Here is a 16,364-nt window from a genome sequence, read left to right as displayed (position 1 = left end):
AAGGGCGGGAGGGGGTGGGGGAGGGAGAGAGAGGGAGAGAGATCATCAGAAATAGCCCACATTGAAATTATCACATTGCTTTTCATGCTTACTTTTTTCCCCAAGCAGTGTTATCATTTATATTCACGGAAGAACTACTTTAAAACTAATATGAATGCATGCACCATACTATAAACTTAGTACTTATGCTTACAGAAAAACCTGAGCATCTACCCTACAGAAAGAATTTTCATGCATCAATACTCCTAAAAATAAAAAGCCAAAAATGTGCTATTAATTCTAAGAAATTGAGCATAGTTCTTAAATAATTATTTTTGTATTATAAAACATTTACTGAAATAGCACTATTTTAAACTGAGTGATTAAAATAACTGAAAATATCACTTGTTTTGCATGCACCTATTCCCTGAAAAAAATTTCCTGGTATAATTGTACATGACTATAAATCTCAAACATGCACATCTGAAGCACAAAAAGCTACTAAAAGAAGTCACACAAATACATACTTGGTTTCATCCATCACTTCCACTTCCGTAGGGGCTGTAATGGGCGCATTGGAACGTCCTGCAGTAGGGTCATCTGTGTTCAACTCTCCATTTGTCGAGCTTACAACCTGCCAAAAAGGAAAAAAAAAATTATATATACACAAAGTAACAGGTTATACAATGATAAAAATTAAGGTAAAAATTAAAGTTAAATTAGAAAGTTAATATGCAGAACATAAAACGATTAGTATGTAGTTGAGCTGTTTATAACTGAATATAGTAACAGGTCTAATAGTTTGTTAAAATTCAAGGCCATCCAATATTTGCCTTTCAACTTCCTTCTCATCTTGAAATTTCTGTCTTGTCTCTTTCCCTGTACTGTGTAAGCTCACTCCTATACTTCAGTCTCAATCAGCTTCCCGAGGTGTGCCCATCTCCAATGGCACCTTGCTACATCAATAATTTCCCTTGCAAACTTCAATCCTGCTCCTTCCAACGGATCCTTCATCCCAGTGTGTAACCACACTTACATCTCCCTCAAATACTGCACATTCATCTACCCAGTTGTTCATGCCCAGATCCTGAAATCACGGTGATTCCTCTCTTTGACTGAAACCTCACATCTCATCCATCAGTGGGGCCAGTTAAATCCCCGCCCCCAAAACACATCCCCAGTCTAATCAGTTGTCCCCACCTCTATTACTCCCAGAACTTTAGTTCAAGCCACCATGATCTCTTATGTGAGTAAGAGCAACAGCCTATGAACTGGTCTTCTGCTTTCACCTGCCCCCACCCTCCATTAATGTATTGTCCACACAACAACCACAGTGCTCATTTTAAGATAGAAATTAGATCATGTATAACTAACCTGCTTAAATCTCTTCAAGTACCAACTTCCCATTTCACTTAAAATAAAGATCCATATTCTTTACCCCAATTGATAAAGCCCCCATCTGAATCCTGCCTACCCCTCTGATCTCATACTACCTTCCTCTGTGTTCACTAGCCTCCAACCAGTATGTCAAACTTGTTCCCACCTTAAGGCTTTGGCATTATCTATTCTCAATGCCTGAACAAACTCTCTTTCCACTGACTGGCTATATTCTTATCTTTCAGATTCTCAGAGAACATTTCTAAAGCAGCCCTTTTCTATCATACAAGCTAAGACTTCCATACAGACACACGATGTCATGTCACACTCTACTGTTAACTCTTTGTATAGCATTTATCCAGAGAGATATTTTCCCGGTTGTGCTTCTTGACACCCACTCTCGCCTTCTCCTGCTCCATGACAGCAAGAACTTTGGACTGTTCCCCTGCTATATCTCCCCACTAAACCTGGCAATCAATAAATATTCATTTAAATAAGTGAATGCATGCATGAAGGAAATCCTAAAACAAAATAAAAATCATAGCAAAATTCCCACATCTCCCGAATCCTCTTTGTCCTATAAAGTCACCTTACCGTCCTGTTTCTCGCTTTCCCCACAACTTCTTCAAAACAATAATCTTATCATTTCCATTTTTATAAAATTTTCCACTCATTTCTTCCCTAATTCTTTGCAATCTGTACTCTGTGGCTACATCAGATTTCTAGCAAGAGTATTCTTGCAGGTTACCATCGATTCCTAGAAAAATGTATTCAGTGGCCTTTGCTCAGTCCTCATTTTCCTGTACATTTCTGAATCACTTAGCACCAGCTGATACTCTGGAGTAGACAGGTCTAGAAACAAAGCCTAGCTCTAACACTCACCCGCTATTTGACCCGGGAAAGATACCTCATCGTGCTAAACCTGTGTTCTCAACTATGAAATGGGAAACAGTAGTCTCATTCATTTACCAAGACTGACAGGAGGAAATGGAGTCACTGTGTAAAGGGCAAGGGCAATGACAGAGATATTCTAAGACCTCCAGGAATGGTGGCCCTTGTTCCTCAGCCAGTTTTGCCTGCATTCGTGGCTTCAGCTACAACCTCGACGTGAAGGACTTGCTGAGCCCAACCGCTCACCCACATGCTTACCTAGACCACATGGGGTACCTGAAACTCAGTACTTCCAAAACTGAATCTCTCATACTACTCTCAAATGTGTCATTCCTCCTATTTGTGGTTCCAATTTCTAGTAAACCCTACCATCTTTCCAGAGCTCCAGGCTCAAAACCTAACAATCACCTCTGCTGCTTTCCCTATCTCATCGTAAGAGAAAAAAAATGCTAATATATCAAAGGCCGACAGCAGATTCACAGCTGACTACTAGACTTAACAGGTCCATTTACAGAGCCCCATTTTAATGAAACTTAACTAATTCTCATGTTCTTACCAAGAGACCACACAATGTGCCAGGTACTGTTCCAAGAACCTGGAAAACCACAAGAAAAACACCCCTGCCCTTGTGGACCTGACATTCCAGTACACAGAAACAGGCCTCTCACCCCACAACTCCCAGAAAAGTCACTAGAAGTCAACCAACGAATCTAGATGAACGCAGGATTATGGAGTCTGAGTTACCTATATCCTATGCAGAACAAGTACTTAGAAATGAACACTGCATTTGTGCCCACAGCTGGAAGCACACAGAACTGTCTTGATCGCTGTTAGAGACAACCAAACCAAGGAGAGGAATACCCCTGGGTCTCAGTCCGCTGCTCTGCTTTGGGGCACCTGCTTCCTCCTTTCTGGCATTCTATTGAGTTCCATGTCAATTTTTCTCTTTATTTCTCACTCTTTCTGAAAACATTTAACAATCATTTTTGTTCTAATTATCAAACATAAAAATTCTTTATTCTTCATTTTTATTTTTTTTTTATTTTTATTTTTTTTAAAGATTTTATTTATTTATTTGACAGAGATAGAGACAGCCAGCGAGAGAGGGAACACAAGCAAGGGGGAGTGGGAGAGGAAGAAGCAGGCTCATAGCAGAGGACTGATGTGGGGCTCGATCCCATAACGCCAGGATCACGCCCTGAGCCGAAGGCAGACGCTTAACCGCTGTGCCATCCAGGCGCCCCTATTCTTCATTTTTAAAACGTCAGAGCTCCTATGCTGAATTGGAAAGGAGCTAAAAAGCAGGATTCTTACCTTACACTTTTGTATTCATCACTATCTGTAATTAGCAAAATGCTTTGCATGCAGAAGATAAACAGTTCACTGAACAATTTCCATTGCTCTTCCCTCAACGTGATATTCATGGGTTTCTTTTCCTCCTTTGCGTTCAAATGGCCCGAAAGAGCAGGAGGGACCCCATTTCAAACTACAGGTAACTCCTTGAACATGCCTTCTCTTACTTTAAGTGGCATAACTGAAAATTCATAACCCAAGTATTCTAAATTTCCAGCAAGAGCAACGTATGAACACGGTAATTATATAAACTGACTTACTTCAATTCACACAAAGTCATACCTGACTTTAATAATCTTTATTTTAGTGAAATGTTTCAAATCTCATTCCACCTGGTTGACCATACCGGAAGGAAATAATATCTTCATTTATGTATTTTTTTTAATGTAATTTCTCTTTGGTTTCCCAGTTTCCCTAACTCTCTGAGTAAAGGCTAATATACTGGGCTAAGAACAAAATCAACATGGTAACGGAGTCTTCCTATAAAAGTGGCTTAAATATTGGTGACATGAAGAGTATATCAGGGCATTAAAATTGTTTTCACTTAAGAAAACTAGTATCTTTTAGCCAAGGGATTTTACACAGAAAAAACAAAGACACAGTATTATAAATAGCATGTCATTATATTCCTAGAAACCTAAATCAACCAAACGAATACGCACAAGTTATTTTTATAAACCAAATCCTTAAGAATTTACCACTTGGCTAAAATTTCTAGAATTATAACTTGAAGTAGAACGTAGGAGTCTCTGAAATATTGGTGTTCATCAGCTGATTTTTCTAAAGAAAGCCTAGCTAAAAATGACAGCTGCTTTGAGGTTTGACATTTAAAAAAATAATTCAGGTATTTTACAGGGCTTTTGTGCTTGTTGTTCTTAAAGAAATTTTCTCTGATCGTCCCACTTTGATAAGAAACTTAGTACAGTTCTTATTTTAAGATGTTACCAAAAAATAAAGTAAATAAAAAGGCATCCGGGTGCAGGGTTACTTTTAGTGTACCATAGTTTAAGGGGAGTGGGTGCGGAAAGGATGGGAGAGAAATGATGGTCCACTTGATGGCTGCCTGCCACATCTAATTCCAAAAGAAGTCATTCGCACAGACTTTTGAGTACAAAGATAACACAGGGTATCTTTGTAGTCAATGACTTTATAAGGCCAATTAATTTACTTCCCAAACACAATGAATTCATACAAATTAGTTACAGTGCCACCTTCCTAATTTCTATTTGAGTTAGTGTAAGATGCAATAGAGACTCAATCTTAATTAACCAGATCTCCTTCTAGCCAATAAATACGTTAGAAATACTAAAATGTTATATATCGTACTTACACCTTAAGCTTTTTCTAACAGCCACCTATACGAAAGTACAGTAATAAATGAGATACAGTTAAGAGTAATTTCCAAAGAGTTTTCTGGACCCGTGCTAGGGTTCACATATACTACATGAAACCAACTTTCTTACATATTCTAAAACCCAGAGCTAGACTTATAAGTGATCTTCTTGATATTCCAACCGACGACCTGAAGGCACAGTGAGATTCTCACCGACTTTCAGCAAAGATAAACCAAGTGGATTTTCAATCTAACTTTCACTTACAGAAGTACTAAGCAGAGCATTTCAGCCTTCAGAGACGTTACTGTAAATGTTATGGTAAAAGGATATGAAAATAAACCTGTAATGCTGATTTACCCCAGGAAATTTCTTAAGCTAAACTAACAGAGCTGAGTTGGACACTACCTGTCTCCAAACCGCATCCAACTATTCTCCTGACACAAACGCTCTTTCACGGATTGCAGCGCCCTGGAAAACGGAACAGAAAGATACGACTGTACCCATCACTCAACTCTTCCCCTTGTTAGTACCCGTGTGTTTTGGAAGCTGTGAGCGCGCAAAGTGAACGTGGTCACGGCCATGTTCGAGAAAGAGGAGTATGAACGACGAGCACAATGGAGGCGGGGCTGAGGCGTGGCCCCCGCTGCTCCTCTGACCTGTAACCACACGTTTCCTACCATTGCCAAATACGTTGGTCTCACTCCCGTTTGCTACCGTCCCCTGCGTGTGTACGTCTCAAGTTACATGGACGAAAATCCCAGGGTGCCCAGCACCACAGGGATGTTCGTCTTCGCTTCCTCACACGGAGCCTGGCCGCACAACACGGCGGCACGGTCTGCGAGCCGCCCTCCTCCCCACGGGGGCTCTCGCTCAACCGTGTCCTTGAACTGCAAGCACCGGCTGTGCGACTAGCGGAGACCTCCCAACGACCGGGACCTCCACCATCTCACGTGAAGTCGTTTTCCGGTAGCGCCCTTAACATGTGTCTTCCTCCCTCAGCTCGAAATTGCCTCTCCGCCTCCCAGGACCGGGCTTTCGGTTGACCTTGAGCTCAGAGGAGCCGGGCTCCAGCAAAAGGCGCAGTTCCCATGGGGTTCCAAATGAGCACTGCCTGCCGTCAGGGGTCCACGTTAAACCATGTCATTTTGGAGCTCCGGTTTGCCAGGCAGAGACACATCAAAAAGGGGTAAGTGACATGACCTTCCCCCTCAGCCCTGACACACTAAATTCAACCTTCTAATTATCTTGCAAACCCTCTCAGTTCTCATCTCGGCTGCCCATCACTTTCCCGCAGCTGGCCTTCTCAGAGCTGTGTCCCTGCCTTAGACTTGTTCTCCCTTCAGTCTAGTCTCCAACAAAAGTCATCCTTAGAAAAAACACTAATAGAGTTACCTTGCTTATCTAATTCTCTTTACGGCTACCCAATATCCTCAAATGAAGTCCAAATGTAATAACGAGACCTATTAGGTCCTTCATGACTTGCCTCCCGCCTACCTCTCAGCCTCATTTCTCAACACACACACCAGCTTGACTGGACTGGACTGTAGTCAACTGCTCACGATGTCTCTCTCTTCACCACCACCTTAACGTGTGCTGCTTTCTGGCCTCGGACGGTCCTCTCTAGATCCCTTCCATCAGCTAACTCCCCCTACTGATGCTTTACTTTAGAAACAGGTGAAAAAAACAGAATACAAAAAGGTTTCGTTTTTACCAGGAAGTCTTACCCCACCAAACCCATGTTAGATGCTTCGCTATATGTTCCCCGCTTACCACACCGCCTGTTTAATAAACCTTCTGGCCGAAAGCTCCACGGGGACAGGCACCCTATCTTTGTTATTCTTCCTTTTATTCAAAGACTCCAGTACAATGCCTAGTACCTCCTAGTACACATGTATATATATTTGCTGAATGACTGGCCACGAAACTGAAAGTGCTAGGTCTAAGTTTCTCAGCCACGTTTATTACCAAGGATTCGAAAGAGAGCAGAGAGGAAGACACCCGATTGCCCTGTGAGCTTTTCCAAAACAAATAAAAGCCAAGAACAAATTCAAAATATAGTCTTCAGATATTTGAATATAATTTTTAATCTCTTGTGTGGGAAAAGTTTATCAAACGTGTAGCTAGATCCTTCTGGTCAGGGATTAGCATGATTACACTAAAGATAAAGAATAAAATTAGATAAATTCCAATTTGACAATGCTTTTTTTGGGCCGTACCACTAGACTTCACTTCCCAGAGACTAATCAAGTTTCTTTATCTGAAAAAGCAATAGATTATTCTAGTATTTAGTACTTCATAAGGCCACCTTCTATGCTAAATACTTTTTAAACTAAGTTCTCACAACAAAATCATGAGGTTGAAGTATTATTAATATTTCCATTTTACCAGGGCACCTGGGTGGCTCAGTCAATTAAGTGTCTGCCTTTGGCTCAGGTCATCATCCCGGGATCCTGGGATCGAGTACCTCATCAGACTCCCTGTTTGGCAGGGAGCCTGCTTCTCCTTCTGGTCCTCGTGTTCTCACACACTCTGCTCTCTCTCTCCTTCTCTCTCTCAAATAAACAAATAAATAATCTTTAAAAATCTGAAAAAAAATTTCACTTTACTGAAAAATAATCTGTGGCATAAGATTTTAAACTCGAATTTGACTCTGGGGCTTGTGCTCTTAAATACAATGACATCAACTTGGCAATCCAGATGTCTGACCGGTAATAAATATAGTAATTCTGGAAAAACAAGGAGTTCAAATTTAGACTCCACCATTCAGTTCCTTTTGAAAGACACCTGAAATAATGAATATCCAAGGATCCTTCTGCAAGTCAAAATAGCAAGAGGTCTCATTTCACAGGTCACCTGGAAGCAGCCCGGAATGCTTTGTGGTGCCACACTGAGAGCCGATCTGAGCTCCAGGAAAACACTGCAGTGATGAGGGACGAATGCCAAGGGCCCCAACTCACTTATTTGGGGTAACTTCTAGTTCTGCTTCCAAACATCCTAAATCTGTACCATACTTATTTCTCACCAGACAGCTATCAACTTATTATGGGAATGTCTTTCCTGAGAAACTATTCAATGATAGGATCTTAGCATTTGCTGAAGGCTATTTTTTTTAATTGCCATATAAAGTCTTTGCATCTCCTATAAAGTCAACACTGGAAATTGTCCAATAGGTAGTGTAATGATCATCACACAAAGAATATCAAGGCAAATTATTCTCACACTTTTGTATTAATAAATCTCTATCTCTTCCCTTTATCTCTTCCCTTTATCAGACAATGAGAAGGACTGAATACGTTGTTTCCCTTCCTTTGTTCAGAATCAAATGTACTATTCATTTACTATAATGATCACATTAGCTTAGATTTTAGGCACTTTTCTCTCCTCTTCTTATTACTAGCTTTAAATTACAATTTCATTAGCCCAATTATACAAGTGTCATATTGTGACTGTACAAACTTTTTATATGCGCCAGATATAAAGCATAAATGAAGTCAACATTTTAGGACAGAACAAGATTCAGGCATGAGCCTACCTAGGCTGTCAGTAAATTTTTCACAAGTTAAGCTTGCTTAATGTACATCATGTCAGGCTAGTTAATGGTGTAAAATATATTTAGGAAGTCAATGAAAACAGTGTAAAATTTTTTGTTTTACTTATGTATTACTAAAATTCTAGTAAGTAAAACTGATCATGTATTGAATATTAGGATGAAGCCAGATACGTAGTCTCTGCAGGCAGAGAAGCTTTAAAGAGATGGTGAGAAAGGAAGAGAGTGGAAATGTCTCTTGGGGAACATATGAAAAAAGAGAACATACAATACTCGAGTGATGAGCCAATAATCAAACTCACCTACCCTGTGATAGTTGAAGACCCCATGAGCCACCTCTGGGAATCCCACAGAGTAAGAAAAAACTAAGAAAATAACACATTTGTGGTAAGGGTGCCAAAGTGGCCGGAAAGCTTTCTAATAGTGTCATAACTGTGGCAGATATCCCTGAACACTGGGCAAGACACCTGCTATCGTAACATACAACACTTAGAAACGTGTAAACGTATACAGACACACACACCATCCAGTTTTTGTCATGAAACTAAATATTATTTGCTCTATTAACTTTTCCAAAGATATGAATTGGGGTCATAAAAATTTTTTACAATTCAGGCACCCTTGCCTCTAAGACCTCTTCAAATACCCCTGTTACACAGGACTGAAAGGTCCACAGACTACAAAGTTTTATAAAAATATTTGGTTACATACTTCAAATTACCTCTAAAATTTCATGGTGAGGAAAACATGAGAACTTAAAAGATTTCATCAAGAACTAACTTTTAGAATTCAAATCAAGAAAGAATAAAATCCAGAGCAGAGACCCAACAGACTAAATATATATACATATTCACTAAGAAAAATGCAAATTTGGTAAAACATGATGGAAAATTATTCGAGTGGAAATATGTGGAGGAAAAAAATCAAAACTTTTACAGGAAGTTCTAAATTGAAATGACAGAGATAACATTTATTATCTCAATTACTTTAAACCGGCATTTAAATTACCTCAAGTTAGCATTTTAAAAGAAATTAGAGACTTGGTAACCTTTCCCTTTCTATAAGTCACATAAAAGATGAAAATTTAGGGGGCATGGGAGGGCAAGATAAGGTATTCTAAGGGCACAGAGAAGGGGGGGATGAACACTTCAAAAAAATAAAGGACTGCTTGAAATTTTTAGAAATATCCAGAAAATTGAGGGGAGCATTTAATAAATACTCGTTCTTGAAATTATTTTCTCCATCTGATATTTTCTAGAAACAAAATATACCATTTTAGCAATTGTGGTCATGTTTATTTGACCAATTAATCAGAAAGTAAATGCTGAGTATTAACGATAAAAAATTTCCTATCTATTTAACTGAATGAAGTTTAAAGAAGGAAAATCGATGAAAGGGAAAAAGTTATAATTACTTACAGCATTAAAAAAGTCTGAACCTATTACTGAAAAATCAAGCTTAATACGTATTTCAAGTAATACAGTTTGTTTTTCTAACCTGTTGTATGACTTACTTAAATATTATTGCATATACTTGCAAAAATGAACAAAGGCAAAATCGTAGTATCCATGGTGGTCCTTCTAGACCATGTTAATTTTGCTTTTTGGTTAAATACAAAGGAAGAGAATTATGGAGAGTTCAGCAACAAGTTTTTCATTAGGATATGAAGTCATGCCATGAGTTCCAAAAAAGGGTTAGTCGTATAAATTTGGGAAATAATCACTCATGCAAAAATCAGAAAATACCTGTACCGAGCCACCATGTCTGTCTGCTGCAAGGTGAGCTCTCAAATGGTGGGGATTTGCCTGCTGGGAGTCCCAAGCTGCCCTGTGGTCTGCCGACTGCCATTTATTTAATGCATGTGGCATGCGTGGAAGAAGAAAAACCCAATATGTTAAACATCTCATCCTTATAATATAGAAAACAAACGTATAAAAGGAAATTTAAAATACCCTTGCTATTCTGAGTCACAGATGCAATTATCTTTGCATACTGGATGTGGAGAGGTATTTGTCACATGGCTACCATCAGGTAATGATCAACCACAAAAATAAAACAGAACCATAGATTTTATTTTTTTTTGCTTTTAAAAGAAGTTATTTTTTTTAGTAATAAAGTCTATGTAACATTTTTTTTTTGATGTAGTGTTCCATGACTCATTGTTTGCATAGATTCTAGAAGTCAAAGGGCTTTAGATTTCATATGCTCCACCCTCCAATTTTATAAACGAAGTTAACAAAGAACCAGGGAGGTAAAAATGATGCGCCAAGGAAAGCATTCCAAATAAATCTTCAAAGTACTAAAATGCCATCCACTATATTTTCTTACAGTAGAGGTCCCCCTTGGTTTCCTGATGAGGAACAACTTCTAGCAAGGTTTTAAAAAAATTGTCTTTAAAGAGCTGTACTTTGATCCTAGAAAACTTTTCCCTCTTGCTCAGTACCATGTTTCTGATTATGAGGTTAATATGAGAAAAGAGAAAAGTTCTTTGAAAAGTGACAAGTGTTATACAGAAGAACACTATGAGGTATGAAAAGCAACTTTTTTTTTTTCATTAAGTGACAATCCTACTTTAGATGAATCCCTTTGCTTCCCTGGCCTCTTTTTATCTGGTTCAAATTAAGGAACCCATTTGCATGATAGGCTGATAATTCCTGAAGCTTTTACATGACTTGGCAAATTGGCATGGCAATAACCAGAAACTAAAAATAATCTACTAGCAGAATTAGGAGTAGCTGCTTAACAGGGGTCAGTTTTTATGTTTCAGGAAAATGTGGACAGCACTAATAAAAAGATGAGGAAGGAATGCATTAGCTACTTTGCATGTGTTATCCCATTCTGAGACAGACAGTATCATCCTCACTTCAATGATAAAGAGACTGAGACTTTAAATACTTGGCTAAGGTCAAAGACATTGCAAGAAGTACAGCAGGGATTCAAGCTCAAGAGCCCACTGCTCTGCCAGTAGTACTAACTAGCTCCTTAAAACAATGACATACGTTTATTTAAAGTCTTTGGTGCTCTTTTCTTCTTTTCTTTTTCAACCTAAGTCAAGAAAAACTTGCCAACAACAACAACAACAAAAAGACACTTGCCACAAAGTGCCAAGTATATTGGGCTGTTGGGAGCGTGAGCCCATCAGTGGCCAGGGCAGGCCTATGGGAGAAGAGATGCTAAGTCCAAATAGGCACAATGAAGAAATGTTCTGGCACTATGCTTCCAAAATTAAACTGTACAAGGTAAAATTACGTAAGAAGTATGAAAAGGCATGAAGTCTATCATCAAAGCAATTACGACAGTTCTAGGTCCTTTTCATTAAACCCTCCGTGTTCATGACCAGAATTTAGCAGGTGTGTAGCTTAAACTAAGATAAATTAGATGAGATTAAATCTAAAGAGGAAGAAAGAATGAAAATGATGCTAAAATGGAGACAAACACCTAAATACTGCCTAGAACAACAGGTAACATGTAAGGGTCATGGACCTCTTTAAGAAGACAGGAACAGCCCTCCAGCCTCTCCTCAGAACCAACATGCACCTAACACTTTAAAATGTCAGGAGATCCTGAACTTCAACCATCAAATCTAGGTTACAAACTGCTTCTCTGGGGTCACTGCAACATTTCAGTCATTTAACTAAATGTTCTTCGTTTGCAATGGTCAATTTTGAGTTTCTCATATACCTAAAATATTTACTGCTTCCCTGATGTTTAGGAAAACTTTTTGGGATATACAACTTTTCTATTATGATGACAGTCTCAATACACAGGTTTCAAATTTAATACATTAGCTACCCTAAAGGGTTTCCTGAAAAAACACAAACAAAAAAGAAAAATCGACTCCCTACATTTAGTGCAACAAGGACTACACAAATAAAACATAGGTCCCGCCTTCAGTGAGCTCACAATCTAGCTCGGAAAACAAGTCTGAAACACGCAGAAAGTTAAACTTGAAGATATTTGAATTATAATTGAATTCAACATTAAAAGAAGAGTTTCACTTACTACAATACCTAACAGCTCAAGAGGTCATCTCCAGAGAACATGAATTATTGACAGTCATCCCACTGAGAAATTAATTCTGATGTATAAAACATGAACTCCAAAGTCTTGACTTTGGAACCATTTCTTTCTATACACAACATCTTACCAGAGTATTCAAACTATCAACTAGTAGTAATTTATATCTGAAGAAATTTATATATAAGATCCTTTATTGCCCCAATTTTTCTAAGGCAAAATTCTAAAACTACTCTGTTTTAATTGGCTGTACTTTAAAGCATAATATTGTTAACTACCCCCTAAATGGAACATTTTATTTGCTCTGATTTTTATTGTGCTGTGTTCTTTCCTTTGATTTTCGTCTCTTGTTTAACTCACTTGAACTCCGGTGGATAAAAGATATAAGAGTAAGAAAGGATATAGCACATTATCCTTCCCCAGAAAGGGTTATAAGTGAAAATTCTAAAGACACTATTTAACTCCCAATTAGCAAAATGTAGGTCAAAGATGGATTAAAATCAAGCTTCTTTTTACAAAAAAGAGAAAGGTGGAAACGTCACTCAAAAATTTCAACAGCTTTCAACTACCTTACCCAGGAAATACAAACTCTTCACTCTCTATTTCTCTGCTATGCCTTGCCTGGAACCTTTTCTCTGCTCAAAGCAAACTGAAATGCTCACTAATCCTCAAACAAACTACATTTTTAAACTTTTGCTTCCAATTTTACACTGTTCACTCTCCCCAAAATACCCTTATTCCTTCATCTGCCTTTAAAAAAAATTCCATTCATCCTTCAGGTTCATCTCAAACACCATCTTCTCCATAAAATCTTTACAGATCCCCCATATTTCAATGATCTCCTGTGGCACTTTATTAATATATTTCATGTGACAGAGTTTACACTGTTTGGTAATATAGTTATTTGTGAGTTTATCGTAATAATCATGATAACAGTAACACCAGCCATGAGAGTTGAGATTTACTGAATGCCTATAGGAATTAACAAGCATTATTCTGTTTTGCAGATAAGAGAAGTAAGGCTTGGGAATATAGAGTAATTTGTCTAAGAACAAGTCATATCCAGGTCTGATTCCAGAGACTGAGTGAGCTCTTAGCCACTCATTACAAAATAATTTCTTATAGGTTATGCTGTTTTCCTTACTTGTGGATTTCTGCAACAGGCCGAATAGTAGCTTTCAAATAGCAGAAACACAGCAAATAATTTATTGAACTAAATTAGACTGTAGTTAGAAAGATCAACTGCCATTATAATTTATTCCAACAAGATATCCCAACACTTCCACTCTAATAGAGTATCAAATATTGCTCAAAGTTTATACTAATTTATACCACTCGTTAGAAATTTATCATTAAACATTTTCATGTGATTTTTAAACTAGTAAAGAGAGAACATTAGGGGGAATTGGTTTATTTGTTGCAAACCTATGCATTTTCAATCCTTAATATGCATGTGTCTAGAATCTATTTTATCTATTGAAGAAAAAAATGTATTTCAGTCCTTCAATGTCTATCTACCTGTGTAGGTACGTGCTCCCATACACACATGTGCATAGGCACCCCTATAAAGCTATCATCTGGGCATGGAAAAAAAACAAATTTATTTTTCAACTGTCAGAATGTAACACAGAAGCAAATCAAGACATTCCATATCTGAAAGGGCAGCAAACCTGGTTTTTGGATTGTTGCATCTTATCTCTGTGTTGATGTGCTTCTCTGTTTGATGACAGAGCAGGATCTTGCTGAACTGCACCCACTGGAGTAGGCTACAATACAAGAATTAGCATGAGTTCATTCTGTTTCAGAAGTTGTATTCGAAATTATTCAGCTGCTTCATGGAATCAAGGAAATAGTAAGACACTTAGATTAAAGCCTTGCAAAATGCTATCATTCTCGAAACATGTCACTAAAAATACCAAGTTAAAACAAGAGAATAGAGCTACTTTTTACATTATTTTCAAAAATGTTTAAATACTTTATCAAGTGTTCACTTTTGTATCAATCACTTACTTTCTAACGCTGCCTTTACTTTCAGGTTACTTTTTCATATCAGAAAGATGAAAGTGTATTTATGTCTCATTTTCAAAGCTAATGTATAAACAGAATAAATCATTTTAAGAAAATAAGGACATGATTTTTAAAATAAGCTAATAAAATGGCTTACTGTCAATATTCTGACTCAGGAGAGACTTACAAAAATTTTTACTTTTCAAATATGTTTCCAATTCAATATAAACAGTTTAAGCACAGTTTATTCAGATTTGCATCACAGATACTATATACAGTCAAATCACTGTGTATCTAAGAAACATATAACCTAAACACTTAAATAAGTCAATTGTTCAAAAATACCTAAATCTGAGAGTTTGGTGGTTCCAAATATGGATAAAAATTCGCCAACAACAAACCACAATTGAAAAAGTTTTGTAAGACTTTCTTACTTATTAAAAAAAAAACTAGTGAGAATAAATATTTTGAAAGTTGTCTCTTCAAAGAAAGAATTTTATGACATGTCCCTTTAAGTGATGAGCACCGATCCTGCAGTTATAGTCAAGACTAATTTTTTTAAGTTAAAAAACTTATAATAGTTTTAAAAACCCAAAACATGCTCCAATTTTTAAGTACCAGTCTATTCAAGACATAACCTAAAACTGCTAGTATAAACAAAAATCTATATTTTTAAATTACAAATTTTTTGAGAAATGGCTGAAATACACACAAGACTAACTGATCATTTAAAGTAAGAGGATATTATACCAAAAAATTATATCGGACAGTAAGAAAAATATCAGGAATGAAAAGATGAAAATAACTCATTACTTTAAAAAGCAGGGGGTCCAAATGTGGGGTTTTTATAAAATTCAAAGAATAATTTTAGTACTATGCTGCCTAAAATGCCCATGAAGATGAAATAAAATGAATCCTTTAAAAAAATTATTTGTACTCAACTCCTTCCACTAAAGAAGAAGTACTGTGGGGGAAAAAAGTACTACAAATAATCTTTCGTTATATAGCACAGAGTACTCACCAACTGTTTACCAATCCAGTCATACTCATAATCAAACATATATCCTTTTCGATCAAACAAGTCAGTAAAAAGCTTTCTTAGGTAGTCATAGTCTGGTTTTTCAAAAAAATCTAGCCTTCTGACATAACGAAGATATGTTGCCATTTCTTCTAGAAAGGAATAAAAATTATTCTGATTATACTTTTCTATATACTCATTAATAAAATTATTTAAATGTCTAAAAACTAAAACATGTTATAAAAACATGAAAAGGTAACAAAATTCTACTGCAATTTAAAATTTTAGGAATTTAATCACAATGAAATTAAAAAGGAGAAGAGAAGAAAAAATAGGGTCAAAAGAGAAACGAGAGGTTTTATTTAACAAATATGTTTGCTTCATTTCATTAGGAAAGGCTAAGATTTTTATTTTACATTGTTATTTTGAATAGAAACCTTGGATAGTACTAAAGATTTGAAAGCAACTTAACACATAATTACTTAAACACAAGCACCATACTCCACTCATAAACTTAAAAATTTATTTAAAATATTGATGGGCAGGGAAATTCAAATCAAAGCCACACTAAGATACCACCTTACGCCAGTTGGAATGGCAAAAATTGACAAGGCAAGAAACAACAATTGCTGGAGAGGATGTGGAGAAAGGGGATCCCTCCTACCATTGTTGGTGGGAATGCAAGTTGGTACAGCCACTCTGGAAAACAGTGTGGAGGTCCCTTAAAAAGTTAAACATTGAGCTATCCTATGACCCAGCACTACTGGGTATTTACCCCAAAGATACAGAAGTAGTGAAGAGAAGGGCCATATGCACCCCAATGTTCATAGCAGCATTGTCC

At 37.2% G+C, this 16,364-nt stretch overlaps 1 protein-coding gene across 10 annotated transcripts in view; it reads right to left on the bottom strand.

Annotated features, from left to right (window-relative positions):
* The window catches only part of CSNK1G3 (casein kinase 1 gamma 3), a 105,522-nt gene that overhangs the window by 11,479 nt on the left and 77,679 nt on the right, over nt 1-16,364 (bottom strand). For 2 of the 10 annotated variants that reach the window (XM_034655935.1, XM_034655938.1), the window contains exons 9-12: nt 15,527-15,675; nt 14,169-14,264; nt 10,227-10,322; nt 507-613 (exon numbers count right to left, since the gene is read on the bottom strand). In XM_034655935.1, the coding sequence (XP_034511826.1) occupies nt 507-613; nt 10,227-10,322; nt 14,169-14,264; nt 15,527-15,675 (448 nt within the window). The remainder of the gene's footprint in view (nt 1-506; nt 614-10,226; nt 10,323-14,168; nt 14,265-15,526; nt 15,676-16,364) is intronic. The other 8 variants (XM_034655937.1, XM_034655940.1, XM_034655936.1 and 5 more) reach the window with 4 other exon arrangements.

This window comes from Ailuropoda melanoleuca, chromosome 3, assembly GCF_002007445.2.
Source record: "Ailuropoda melanoleuca isolate Jingjing chromosome 3, ASM200744v2, whole genome shotgun sequence".
Classification (NCBI taxonomy): domain Eukaryota; kingdom Metazoa; phylum Chordata; class Mammalia; order Carnivora; family Ursidae; genus Ailuropoda; species Ailuropoda melanoleuca.
This window is presented reverse-complemented; position numbering and strand designations above follow the sequence as displayed.